Source organism: Halichoerus grypus, chromosome 12 (genome assembly GCF_964656455.1).
Source record: "Halichoerus grypus chromosome 12, mHalGry1.hap1.1, whole genome shotgun sequence".
In the NCBI taxonomy this organism is placed as follows: Eukaryota; Metazoa; Chordata; class Mammalia; order Carnivora; family Phocidae; genus Halichoerus; species Halichoerus grypus.
The window spans coordinates 74,642,091-74,657,172 of NC_135723.1; the positions used below are offsets into that span (position 1 = coordinate 74,642,091).

A 15,082-nucleotide genomic window follows, 5' to 3' on the forward strand; every position below is an offset into this window, starting at 1 on the left:
GATAGTATTTGGACCCAGATCTTTAGCTTCTAAGTCATGTTTCATGTTTTCTGTGGTATAAATGGACTGACATATTAATTACTTCATAAATAATATGTTTCAGTTAAGTTTTGCAAATAAAATAGACAAATGATCATTCTATGTCAAATCTATTAAAGTCAATAAAAACTTGATAAATATCAAATGAAAGAACTGTGAAGGAATCGAAAAATATGTAGTGCCAGGATAGTCAAGTGGCTTACAGAGAAATCAAGACTTTCATACAAGAAAACAATGAAAGGACAACATAGGAGCTGAACAAGATAATCACCCATCCAAAATCATAGCTTATGAACAAAAGTGCTCTTGTGGCCTTAATAACAAAGGAAAGCATCATAGACTATTAACCTGGCACTTGAAGACACAATTTGAATGCACAGTGAGGGAAGAAGATATTCCAAACTGAAGAATAACAAAAGCAAAAACATAGAGGCAGGAATGACCATGTATCTAAGGAACAATGTTGAAATAAAATGAAGTTAGACTTTAGGAAGTAGTGAGGAGTCATTAAGGTGGGATCAAATTACAGAGAGGTTTGGCTTTCACCTAAAAGACAAAAGGAAGTGTGTTCTACAGGTAACAGCACACAAGACTGACTCAATTACATACAGAGTGCAGTCAAAACTATCAATTAGGAGACTATTAAAGTAGCCCTTAAGGTAGGATTATAAATATCAAAACTGCAATGAATTTAAGAGATGATATAAAGAGCAAATTAGGGACAAAAATTTTTTTTAAAGATTTTATTTGAGAGAGAGCGAGAGAGAAAGAGAGAGCAAGTGGAGAGGGAGAAGCAGAGATACAGGAAGAGAGTACAAACACAGAGGGAGAGGGAGAAGCAGACTCCCTGCTGAGCAAAGAGCCTGACATGGGGCTCCATTCTGACTCCAAGACCCTGAGATCATGACCTGAGCTGAAGGCAGACACTTAACCAACTGAGCCACCCAGGCGCCCCGGGAAAAATTATATATAAAAGTAAATGAAAAATCTGAGATAAATGCCAATTTTTCTTGCTACAAATTTATGTTCAAAATTCAAAATTAATTATTGTGTTAAGCATACAGTTAAAAGAAAATTATTGTGGCCGTGAAGAAAAGATATTTAAGGTGACATGGTAAATCATCAGGGCTGTCCACCCAATATTGCTGATTCTCCTGTAACACAGTAAGATTATACTTCCTCACTCCTTTGAAGCTAGATATGACCACAATTAACTAGAAGAAATGGTATGGGTCTCTTCCAAGTGGAAGCTTTAATAGCCAACACAACTTACCACTGGTGCTAGACACCAATAAAACAAAGTCAAGTCAGAATTTGGAAGTTATTTTTTTATTTGTTTTAAAGTCTTGGTTTCTGTGCATGTGTTTTCAGAGATTAGTGTCAAGGGCTTTCATCAACTAGCTTTTCTCACCTCTATCCTCTCCATTCCGTGCTTTCAAAAGGACCAAGTAGATTTCCAGGTTTATGAATAGCAATATTAATGCCATGCCCTAAGTATGCAAGGTAACACTAAGGTATTTGTCACTGTTTGCATACATGTAAAACTGCTAACAAAGATAAAATCAGCTCCTATATGCCGATAAAGAAAACACAGGTAAATAAAAAGATGAGCAAAGGGTCTGGATAGGCAATTTATAAAGACATATAGGAAGAAAAAAACCCACAAAATAACAGTTTCTAGTACCGTTTTCTAAGTAAGCTATTTTTAAATTCTTTCTGAAAATATTATTGTGACTTCAGCCTATGTTTTCAGAGCAAAGATATGCCACGTATTTACTTATGACTAGAAAACAAGTTAATCTTGTAATCCAAAATTACACCTCAATCTACCAAATGCTCCAGTGACATTTACAAGTAAATTTATATTCTGAGAAAGAAAGTAACATTTTTCCCAGAGTATTTTCTGTCTATTAGAACAGGCAGTAACATTGAACAAGTTAACAATCACACAATGATTACGTCAAAACCTTGGATATCAGTTAATGTGTGCTGTCTTATCAATGGTAATAAAAACATCTATTGAAATTAAAATGCCACATCATTTTACAAAACCTTTATCTCATGTCTGAGCAATCTGAATATAAACTTCTCTGCCAGGAAAATTGCCTTCTAAATGTAAAAATATATATATCTTTTTTTGATATAAGAAAGTGTTTCAAAAAAAAAAAAGAAAGAAAGAAAATGTTTCAGAAAACCTGGAGAAAAGAACCCACACAATTCCTAAAACCAGAAATTATAGGGGTGCCTGGGTAGCTCAGTCAGTTAAGCGTTTGCCTTCGGCTCAGGTCATGATCCCAGAGTCCTGGGATCAAGCCAGCATTGGGCTCCCTGCTTAGCAGGGGAGTCTGCTTCTCCCTCTCCCTCTGCCCCTCCCCCTCTGCTCGTGCTCTGTCTTTGGCTTTCTCTCTCCAACAAATAAATAAAATCTTAAAAAAAAACACAGAAATTATAATTATATATACTTTCTGAAAGCTTATTACTTTAACAATAAAAATGTCAACTCCAAATTTAAGACTAGATTGAAGTTTTCAAATTTTATCATATATCCAATCATCTAATACAGACCTTTTAAACTTTAATAATTTATAATGTCATTGGTTACTATATTATCAATATGAAAAGAAAAATAACGGTTGGTAAGTCCATACTATGGCACAACTGCCAAGTTGCAAGTAATTTGATTACAGGCCACCTTGTTTTCAGGGCTAAATATGACTAAGCTACATTAAAGTGATAATATTTTTGTGTTCACATACCTTCCTTTGACATCTGTGGACTTTTAAAATCAAAACATTCAACTATCTACAATAATTTAGGAAAAAGAGAAAAAAAAAATCCCAAGATATAAGGCAGGTTAACACAAACATGTGTCTTGCAACAATTAGAAAAGACCATGTTGTTTAAATTGGTTGTGTTGAAAAATCCTAAATATGGACAAGAAGGGAAACATAAATACATTCCAGTGGTGGATCCTGTTTGGATTAAACTGCTGTAAATTCCTTTATCAAACCTGTGCTACATTCAAGGTTTTAAATACTTGAGAGCCACTTTTCCATTCTGTAAAAAACGTATTATCTACCACGGGGGTCTAAGGATTATATTAGAGAATTTATTTAAGAGCAATCAACACACTGCCTGGTACACAGTTTCATTTAAAAACAAGCTAAAGCACTAACCCCAGAAACAAACCCAAACCAGTATTAAATTTGCTAGACACACAGCACACTGTGCTAAGAACTGTCAATGGCAAAGTCCAAGAGAAACATAAGATGTGATTTGTGTCAACTAAAAATGGCTTTCAAGTTGTCAGTTTATTTTTACCATTTGTCCCACAGGAGGAAAAATAAAAATAATTTTAAAAATTAAGAAAAGATAATTAAAAAAAAACCCCAAGGTAGGTCTAGAGGTACTAATACAGAAAGTTCATCATTAAATATTAAATTAGTGCTATTTTCAACAAGAAAGAAGTCTGCATGGAATACAAGGAATTAAAGAGCTAACAAAAGATCTATAAGTAAAAAACATTTAGAAGATGCAGGTTTCTACTTCCATTAATGGCAAGCTAATTTGTATCAAAATTGTGAAGGTATCTAAAACAGCTAAATGAAATTTTGTTTTAATTTCTTAAAAACTGAAGGACTAATAAAATATTGAAGAACCACTAAACCAAAATCTAGATGGCAAAACCCCAAAGAGGTAAATAAACATAGCATTTGTGGTTGCTTTTGCCTTCAGGGCATTTGCCAGTCCAGAAGAACCCAATGGGAAAATAAGCTGTGGTTCTGGAGGCAGTGAACACAAAGAGGAACAAAATTCAAAGTTCTGGGCCTATACAAAGTAGAAAGTTTACTAAACCATACTCAACATACATTAAGCTGGGACTCTAAGGACTACACCTTCAGGGTAAGGATGAACCAGAAACAAACTAGCTTTCTAGGTATACATCACCAAATGATCCAGGGGAACTTCAACCCCTGAACTTAGTTAGGTTACATAAGTCCTGGAGTGATCGTGCCCAAGGCACATTTTAGAACCATAAATTCCTACCTGATGGCCTCATATTATTCTGACAAGTAAGTTTTAAAATCTAATGACTAGTACCTAGTCATGAGTCAGAAGTATGAGAGGCTACTGCTAACAGAAACAAACCCACCAAGATTTCAAATATTGTAACTGTTACTTCTAGACTACAGTTGACCCTTGAACAACATGGGTTTGAACTGTACAGGTCCACTTATACACAGATTTTTTTTCAATAAATACAGTACAGTACAGGGGCACCTGGGTGGCTCAGTCGGTTAAGCATCCAACTCTGGATTTCAGCTTAGGTTATGATCTCAGGGTTGTGGGACTGAGCCCCATATCAGGCTACACGTTCAGCGTGGAGTCTGCTGGAGATTCTTTCCCTCCCTCTCTCTGTGCCCCTCCCCCATACATATTCTCTTTCTCTCAATAAATAAAGCCTTTAAAAAAATACAGTACAGTACTATATCCTCTCTTACGATTTTCTTAACATTTTCTTTTTTCTAGCTTACTTCATTGTAAGAACACAGTATATAATACATATAACATACAAAATATGTGTTAATTAACTGTTTATGTTATTGGTAAGGTTTCTGCTCAACGGAGGGCTATTAGTAGTTAAGTTTTGGGGGAATCAAAAGTTATATGCAGATTTTCACCTTACAGGGGGTTCACCTTACACCCCTGCATTGTTCAAGGGTCAACTGCATGTTTGCCATATTAAAGAAGTTCTTATTTAGAGCTTGAAAATGTTTTCAGGGAACAAAGAGCTATAAAAAGTGACACTGCTAGGGGCACCTGGGTGGCATAGTTGGTTGAGTGTCCTACTCTTGGTTTTGGCTCAGGTCAAGATCTCAAGAGTCCTGGGATCAAGCCCTGTGAGCAGCGCCATGCCCAGCTTGGAGTCTGCTTGGGATTCTCTCTCCCTTCTCCCTCTGCCCCTCCTTGCGCACACATGCACACCCTTGCTCTCTCAAATAAATCTTTAAAAAAAAAAAGTGACACTGCTGGTTTTAAAAAGAATCAAACAGAATTTCTAGAAAAAAAGTAACTGAAATTATGAACTAATTGATGAGTTTAACAATAAATCAGAAGCAATAAATTAGAAATGTGTTTACAAGATAATAAGTAATTGGAAGGGTAAAGGTTTTACTTTCTATAATACAGTGCAGAAGCAATAAAAAAAAAAAAAAAGAAGAGCACCAGCAAAAAACAATTTCCCATTGAACCCAGAATGGCAAATCTTATCATAAGCCACTTCTCAAGGTAAAAATTAAAATTATAGCACCTATCGAGGCTTACTTCAGCTAGATGTTTTAGAGTCCCCAATTCCAAAGTATAGCCAAATCCAAAAGTTATACCTAACTAGGGATTATAACATATATGACAGAATAAAAGTTCCTGTGAATTGATTTGCTAAAAATTTGCAGGTAGTCTTTCCAGATCTTTAAAAAATCTGTTTGTTAAATACTGATTATCCACTCTGTAAGTCTTGACTTTTCTCACACTAGTTTCTCAACCTGGGCACTATGATATTTTGGGATTGATACTTCTTTGTTTTGAGAGGCTGTCCTATGTACTGTGGACGTTTAGCAATATCCCTGGCCTCCACCCATTATGCCAGTAGTGTACTCTAAGCCAGTAGAATCTCCCAGGTGTGACAATCAAAAATGTTTCCAGACATTACCAAGTGTCCACTGGGAAATAAAATAGATACCTGTTGTCTAGCTGAGAAATTAAACTAAATTAGGGGAAAAAAACCTTCTAAAGTCAAGTATAGTTATTTCTATATATCAGGCATTAGATCATTATTATTTGAATGACATATGAATAATAATTCTATTCATGCTAGACATATTTCAGTTGGATAGCCTCTTTCCTACTCTATTCATTTTGAAGATTAAATAAAACAGAAGACAGAGCCAGATTAAGAAAGAAGTCAGTAACAGAAATTTTAAGCTGATTCATTTTTTAAATTACTGACATTTCAACAGATCCAACAAACAGTTACTGCTTGTTTTCTATGCATCTAAACACTATTAACTATATGATATAACATAACTGGAAAAGTCTTAGGAAAAGTAAAACATTTCAATATATTATTTTGGAGTTCTTAATATTTGTGCAGAACTGTTTAGCAGGTAAATGTTATAGAGAGAGCACGAAGAGGTTTTACTATTATAGCTTAATCATCTTTGACTGTATGATTCGTAAGAAATGATATAGTTTATTGTCTTCCTTTCCCTCTCATTTCAAATTATTAGAACATTCCTCTAAAAATTAAAAGTTGAAGGACTACTTTTGTGATATGCCCTTCCTCTGATAATCTTATAAAATTGGAACCATGACCTTATGACCTATTTTCATTCCTCAACTATATGGCCAAGTACACACATTGTTTATGATTTTTAAAAAATCATGCTATCAAATGTTTAACAGGCTAATAAAGAAAAATATCCATAGTTTTTAACAGATAATAAGGCTCTTACCTACAAGCAACATTTGGATCAGCATTTCTTGAAAGCAGTAGCTCTACACACTTTAAAATCTGTTCCTCTGAGCCACGTGCAGAACATGCAGTTATCAAAACAGTCTGCTTATCTGTAGTGAAAAGAAAAGTGAGGAAACGCCCCCACACACATCAAGAAGTGTATCTGACTTTTTTTATCATTCAAAAGATTCTAAATATTTCCTGTACTCTTAAAATTTTATAACCTATTCTCAAATCTCTTACTTTTAGTAGATACCTTTGTCTCCCTGTCTCCCTTCATCAAAAAATGAGATCAGGGATGAACTGCCTTAATCTCCAAAATATATCTAGGGGCACCTGGGTAGCTCAGCTGTTAGGCATCTGCCTTCGGCTCAGGTCATGATCCCAGGGTCCTGGGATCAAGTCCCGCATGGGGCTCCCTGATCAGCGGGAAGCCTGCTTCTCCCTCTCCCACTCCCCTTGCTTGTGTTCCCTCTCTTGCTGTGTCTCTCTCTGGCAAATAAATAAATAAAATCTTTAAAAAATATATATATATATATATAAAATTCATTTCTTAATTTCCCTTCTTTATTCCCTTTCCTTTAAGAAAATAGGAAAGTGATAAGAACATGAATGCTGTGTAGAGATACTGCCTGGAGTTGAACAGTTTTTGGTTGAAAAAACTTTGCTTTGCTGAACTTGTAGTTGAAAAACAGTAATTGATATTCTCTGATTTCACTTCTTTATTTCTCATTCATTTGACATCTCAGTGAAATTTTGGTTTTTATCCAAACCATCCTACTGAAAATGACCTAACTGCCATATCCATTGGTTTCTTTTTGGTTCTTTTCTACTGGATCTCTCTGAGCTCAGCCTGTTCCCTAAAAACTTCTCCCCTTGGCCCCTATGGCACCAAAAGGAATCACAGATTAAAAAAATAAAAACACCTTTCAGGTAAGAATTGGGGAATTCAAAATAGGTCATGGCAGCTATGGTTTACATCAGTGGTTTAATACTGATCAAGTATAAAGATTCTAGTCCCAGTTCTGCTACTGATAAACTGACTCCAGTGATACTTTAATATCTCAGTAGACCTAGCTTATAGATAGGAAGCTGCCCTCTTTACCTGATGGGGCTATGGTTGAGTACATAAAAGAATTTATGTGAACATGCTGAGAAAAATATAAACTGTTTTATAACTAAGTATTCCTCTGATTACAAAAAGCAGAGAAAGAAAACTATTAATTTTTTAAATTTATTTTTTTAAGTTTTTACTTAAATTCCAGTTGGTTAACACACAGTGCTATATTAGTTTCAGGTGTAAAATACAGTGATTCAACACTTCCATTCAACACCCAGTGCTCATCACAAGTGTACTCCTTAATCCCCATCCCCTATTTCACCCATCCCCACATCCATCTCTCCTCTGGTAACATCAGTTTGTTCTCTATAGTTAAGAAAACTATTATTTTTTTTAGAATATTTTATATACTTTCAGAAATCTCATTCCTAAGTCCAGCTTTCATTGGGTGATATTTTAAAATGACATAATAAAAAGAAAAACCTATTATAGAAGATTAAACATAAAACTACTGAAAAGATGGGAAGTTATATAAAATACATAGATGACAAAACAGAATAGAAATGGTTTTACAAACATCTAATGTAGGTACAAAGTAAATGTGAAAATTAATTCTAAAGTGAAATCAATATCTGAATTATGAAATGAATTTAATTGCCTATTGGAAACATGTTAAAAATAAGTAAGCAATAATTCAATATAATAATTAAACTGGATTTGCACATATACTCTTATTTTTCAAAAGCATCCAAAGCAGTACAGAATAGGAATTATCTAATAACAAGGAAACATATGGATTTAATAAGCTATCTTTGAAACAACCTTAGGTGATATAATTCAGAGTTGAGTTTTAAATTCTAAAGACTGATTTTCAAGTAATTTTTGACAAAATTATCAGTCTTTTGTTTTATTTCAATGCATTTTTCCTTTAAAAAATAACCAAACCCTCTAGCATAGAAATTAAATGTATATAACAACATAAGCAGTTATTAATATAAATGTAATCTATCTTCTTGGAAAGAGAGTTTCTTCCCCCCCAAAAAATCTATGGTTTTTAATTTGATTTTGTATCTTAATTACATAATATAACTAACAGGAAGGCTTGTTTTTTAAACTGCTTTAATTTTTTTCACTTTGCATAATAGTTGCTTGGGAATCAAGAAAATCACAGTAAACAAAATCAGTTGGGTTACCTCAACATCTTACCTTATCTTTTTTCAAGGACAAAGGTTTATTTTAAAGTGAATATATAAAAACAGAACACGGAAAGTGTACATCACCACCCCTAAATATTACAATTAGGCTTCTAAACAGAGATACATACAAAGTAAATACTCACATATTTTAAATGTTTAAAACACCTTACCCTTATCAAAGCTTGCATTAGCACCTCTGTCCAGAAGGACCCGAACCAGCTCTACATTGGAAACACTAGCAGCATACATAAGAGGAGTCCATCCATACCGAAAGCTGGAATCTACACTAATGCCTGTCAGTATAAAAAGCAAGTTTTAACAGCCTCCTCCACCGAAAGAAAAATCACTGCCACCTTCATATGCTTAAAGTACTGTGCATAGTAACATATACCATGTAATTTATAACAAAAAGGAATTTCTTGGTAATAATGGCCTAAGTTTAAAAGGATCCACACAGTAAATGATTGTAGCTCAAAAATATTCAAAGTAACACTATATGGTTTGGGGATAATATATACCTAATAAAAATATAAGGACACACATAGGAATGATAAATATCAACTACAGCAGAATGGTTACCTCCAGGGGTAAGGAGAGAAACTGCTATACCTTTTAGAATATATGAAATATTTAGTAATTTAAAGAGAACTGAACAGGGGTGCCTGGGTGGCTCAGTTGGTTAAGCGACTGCCTTCGGCTCAGGTCATGATCCTGGAGTCCCAGGATCGAGTCCCGCATCAGGCTCCCTGCTCAGCGGGGAGTCTGCTTCTGCCTCTGACCCTCTCTCCTCTCGTGTTGTCTCTCTTATTCTCTCTCTCTCAGATAAATAAATGAAATCTTAAAAAAAAAATAAAGAGAACTGAACATATTGACATAATAACAAAAACTGGAGACATCTTTGAACTGTTAGAAATGGCTGACTCAAAGGGAACTTTCATTTTTTTTTTGAAGATTTTATTTATTTATTTAATTGACACAGAGAGAGAGACAGCGAGAGCAGGAACACAAGCAGGGGGAGTGGGAGAGGGAGAAGCAGGCTTCCCGCTAAGCAGGGAGCCCAATGCGGGCCTTGATTCCGGGACCCTGGGATCATGACCGAGCCAAAGGCAGTCGCCTAACCAACTGAGGCACCCAGGCGCCCTGGGAACTTTCATTTTTTATCAAACTTCTCAATTGGTGCAGAAATATGTATCAAAACCAAGAATAACTTTGGAAGGCAAAAAACTAAAAATATTTTTTAAAGTGTGAAATAATGACATCTGGAAGGAAACTAGGAAATGCTAAATTAAGAGTTACCTGTGGAAGTAAGACTTCAGGGGTACTGGGGGAGAAAGTGGGTAAAAAGGTTATCTTCTACTTATACCTACATATTTATTATTGGCTTCTGAAAATTAATTTTTAAAATGTTTGTAATTAAAAACAAATTTTAAAAGGTTGACTAAATATCTACTTCACCAGTAGGTCTTTTCAAGTCCCAATCTTTCAGGAGCCTCCATCATTTCACTGCACCTAGTCCTACTACAAACTCAAGCCCCAAGGCAAATTCTCTTTTCTAAAACAAATTTTTAACTATTCCATCCCATCCAGCACTATGCACACTCCTGCATGTGTTCATATTAGGTATTAAGGCTGTTTCAATCATTCAAATTTTATTTAGTTTCATTCTTCAATTACAAACTCAAGTTCCACTGTCCACAAAGTCACACAGATCCTTCTTTTTTGTTACAACAGCTAGTATTTATATAATGTCTGTATGTTTTAGATCTTTATGTATTCTTTCACTTTAATACACCCCCAAACCCTCTGATATTATGCATCCCCATTTTTAAAAGGGGGAAATTGAAGCTTAGGAAGGTTAAGTAACTTGGTCAAGATTACAAAGCCATCAGGTGGCAGGGTTAGTAATCAAACCCAGAACTGTACTGTTTCCGAAATGATTCTTTTTCCACTAAATCATGCAATGTCTCTAGCATAAAAGAAAAACATTTTGCTATATACAATCTCATTTATCTATTCTGTGTGAATGTTTTGGATTTACAAGTAGATAGTAAATGCCTGTTACTCCTTTGGATAATTTCAATCATTATTATCAACAACTCACATTCCCACGTCAGGTAATTCAAAAAATTAATATTTAATTTGATCACAGAAAAATGGTACAGGACCCTGGACAGAATTATGACGTTTTACATAAAGAAACTGATGCGCTGGAAGTTTAAATGACTTTCCTAAGGAACCACAATTAGCAGGCAATAAAGCTGGAACAGATATCCACATATTGTGATTCCTACCTCAGGCCCCATTACACAGACACTTAGCACAACGAAAGAACATAACGAAAATATACATAACTAGAAACAATTCTGGAGAAACATGTAATAATAGTATAGACAGTAAATGCTGAGAAAAATATGTAAGAATTACTCGAGTGGGGTAGGATTAATCAGAACAGGCTTCTTGAAGGAGGTCGAAGAACTGATGGAAGCAACAGGGTGGCATTCCAAATTTGAGCGTAGAAGAAGAAAATAAGGCAAAGAGAACTCAGAATCAAGTAAGATATATAGAACACTCGATACATTAACATTCATTGTGCTTCCACTAGAATAGCAACTCAAACCTTTTAAAATAAGGAACCCTTGTAAATGTAGACAATTGTGTCAGGTTGAAACTATCCCTTATCTCTCACCAGACTCTAGGAGCTCCTCGACCAATGAAATATCTCCTGTGGTCAATGCTTTTTTAAATGTTTCATTCTTTTCTTCAGGGAGTAATGGCCCTTTTAATTTCTAAAAAAGATAAAGTTAAAAAAATTGTTATACATATTTTCATTTCCACTACATCAGAAAACAATGACTGGTTTCAGGTACATCTTTTTTGGGGGGCGGGGGGAGTGCAACATACAAATTCGTAAGGAATTCATGTCTAAAATTATCTTTAAAGGGAATGGGTGTAATGCTATGGGTCCAAACCCAAGTGAAGAGCTACATCGACGGCCTAAAGAAGCATTTGATGGAAAGCACAAAAGGGAACAGGAAAACCCCAGGTTTGTTGGGAGTCTATAAGCCTGTATTTCCACTAGGGATACACAGGCAAGCAAGAGGTTTCACGAGGTCGGGCCTTCAAGGGCCAGGGGGTGTTGATCCGGGTGCGGTCAAAAAAATGCCTCCTAGGCTACCTGAACCGCCCGGTCGAGATAACCAATCTCCCAGCCGTCATCCTCGCTCTCGCTACTCTCGCCTCCACCGGCCACTGCCAGCCCGCGTAGCGCGGCGGCCGCCATGCCCGCCATGCCCGCCGACCTCTCTCTAAGCACACTGCACCGCCCACCCGCTCCCCTGGCGCCTGCGCACTGGGGGAGCACGCAGGGTTGCGCGGGAAGGCGTGCGTGCGAGCAAGAGGTCTTTTGCGCCCTTAGGCGCAGGCGCGTGGGCATGCGTAATGGCCCTCACCTTCCCTCTATCCAGCAACCAGCCCTGTGGTCTAGGGAGGTGCAACCGTGCCTAAGGTGGTAGGGCCGGTGGACTTGAAGCTCCTGACAAGGTTCGGTCCCACGCTTCTAGCCACTGCTTCCATTCCTTTCAGGGACTTACTCTTCATTCTTTTTAGGGTATTTGTTTGATGAAGTTCTTGCTCTTCAAGGAATGCCCTACTTTCGGTGGAGCATAATGGGGATTAAAATGCCAAGTAAGACTAGGCTTTCTCCCTTATCACCTTCAGCCGCTCCCTCGGGATGAGGGAGAAAGCCTGTCTAACCAGCGACCCCCTGGGAGAGGGACAGCTCTTGGTCACAATACAGATAGGAGCACCATCCTTGCATTCAGAAAGCCGTCAAACGGTAGTTGACAAAGGAGCCAGGAGAAAATACCATCCCAAAGGAAGAATTCTTTTTCCTTTAAATTTCATGTGACCTCAGATCTCAGCTTAGATTTGGAAACTTCAAACCATCAAAACACCTTCCCAGCTAGACACTATGGATGCCCTAAAGGAAAAAGTCAGTCAACAAAGGGGGAGTTTGGGGAGAGAGTGGATCAAAGTGCTAGGAAGAAGAAGTGATTTAAACGTTCAGAGAGCAAGTAAATAAACAACTCCAGGTGAAAGCCACCCAACCTCAAACTGGCTTTTCTGCATCTAACTTCTGGATGAAATGGTAACACATTAATTATCTTTGCCACAGAAAATTAGATCCATCAAGAAGTAAGTCACGTTTGTATCCCTCGAGATGATTGTTTTTAAAAGATTTTATTTATTTATTTGACGGAGAAAGAAAGAGAGAGGGGGGGAGCACAAGCGGTGGGAGCAGCAGGCTCCCTGCCTGAGCCACCTGGGCGCCCCATCAAGATGATTTAAAAGGAAAATAGCCATACACCATTCTTTAAAAGTTTTTGTTGTACTTTTTTTCTTAGAGAGTCTCCAATATAAGATTTTGAAATTGTTTCCTTAAGATACTTTCACAGATAAGTATTTTTAAGTAGTTAGGTTATTTTGGGCCCCACCTTTTCTAAATGCATTCCTTCAATAAATGTTATGGATTGTTGAGTACAACTAGGCACAACTAGGTTTGGGGAGACAACATCAAAGATAAACCAAGCTGCCTCAAGGAGCTCACATTTTAACCAGGAGAGACAATAAGCAAGCAAACAAATAAATAAAGTTATTGCAAATTAGAGGTGCCACAAAGGAGGTAAGTGTGCTGGGTTTCTGGAATCAAACCACTTAGGTTTCCTAGCCAAACCACTTATTGCTGTTAGCTATGTGCCCTCTAGCAACTTAGCCTCTTTCTTCTGCTTCACTTTCCTAATCTGTAAAATGGAGAGAATGATAGTACTCACCATATAGCATTGTTTGAATAAAGTAAATAAAGTCATGGGCTTGGCATAGGGTTAGTCTCAATGTAAGAGGTAAATAAATTTTAGCTACGACTATTATTGTTATTATTTTCGATAAGGTAGTTAGACCTGAGTAGAATTCTGAATGACAAGGAGCCAGCCATAAAAAGTCAGAAAGCAGAGCGTTCTGGCAGAGGAAATGGCTAGTACCAAGGCCTGAAAGCAGGAAAAAGCTTGCACCCAGGCCTGAGACTAAGATGGGCAAGTGAGACTTCTTTAAGCTGGTGGCATCAAAGGCAACCATACTGTTTTGCATCACAAGCAAAATTTAGGAAGCACTTCCTTCAGGAAGGACCTTGCAATTCTTATATTTTGCATCTGGGCACCTTACTTACTTCACCTTCATCCTTGCCCTGCTTGGACCAGAAAGGAGGCTTGAGGTTGGACCATCATGAAGGAAGTGGTGTGTAATGAGAGGACCTTATGGGACTTAAGTAAGTAGTTTGGATTTTACTTTAAGAACAATATAACATTAAATATTTTTCAACTAATGAAAGACATTCTTGTGTGTGTGTGTGTGTGTGTGTGTGTGTGTGTGTATTTGAAGCACTCAAACTCTTTCGTAAAGAAGGTTTTTGGTCTGAGCATTTGGCTAATTAGTGGTACCACTTACTAAGATAGGGGAAGACCAGAGGATAAACTTGAAGATGAAATGAGCATCTCAAAATTAACGTATTCAAAATGAAACACTGAAGTGTAGCTGTCAAGTGGGTAGTTGGATGTTCAAGTATGGAGCTCAGGAGAAAGACTGGTCTTAGAGATATAAATTTGGGAATTATACCCATATTGTTATTTTATACGCATATTGATTACACACAATAATCAATACACATACTGATTATTAAAAGCAAGATTTTTCTTTTTTGTAAATATACATGCTTTTGATTGAATGTTTGTGTTTCCTTTCCCCTAAAATTCATATATTGAAACCTAATCCCCAAAATGATGGTATTTGGAGGTGGGGCCTTTGGGAGGTGATTAGGTCATGAGGGCAGAATTTCATGAATGGGATTAGTGCCCTTATAGAAGGGACCCCAGGAGCTCCCTTGCCCCTCCCACCATGTGAGTACACAACCAGATGCTCTATGAACCTGGAAGTGAGCTCTCACCAGACACTGAATCTGTTAGCACCTTGATTTTGGACTTCCCAGCCTCCAGAATGGTGAGAAATAATTTTCTCTTATTTGTAAGTCATCCAGTCTGTGGTATTCTGTTACAACAGCCTGAACAGACCATGACAATAGATAATTACAGAATTTATGTGGAAAGGCAAAGGAACTAGAGAGCTAAAACAATTCTGAGAAAGAGGAATAAAGTAGGAGGAATTTCTCAACTTGATTTTAAGTCTTAATGTGTAGTTACAGTAATCAGGACTGTGTGGTATTGG

At 36.7% G+C, this 15,082-nt stretch overlaps 1 protein-coding gene across 1 annotated transcript in view; it reads right to left on the reverse strand.

Moving 5' to 3' along the window:
* The window catches only part of ASZ1 (ankyrin repeat, SAM and basic leucine zipper domain containing 1), a 47,558-nt gene extending 35,469 nt beyond the window's left edge, over nucleotides 1-12,089 (reverse strand). The window contains exons 1-4 of the mRNA XM_036077137.2: nucleotides 11,985-12,089; nucleotides 11,496-11,595; nucleotides 8,980-9,102; nucleotides 6,552-6,663 (exon numbers count right to left, since the gene is read on the reverse strand). Of these exons, the coding sequence (XP_035933030.2) occupies nucleotides 6,552-6,663; nucleotides 8,980-9,102; nucleotides 11,496-11,595; nucleotides 11,985-12,089 (440 nt within the window). The remainder of the gene's footprint in view (nucleotides 1-6,551; nucleotides 6,664-8,979; nucleotides 9,103-11,495; nucleotides 11,596-11,984) is intronic.
* Nucleotides 12,090-15,082: the final 2,993 nt, after the last annotated feature.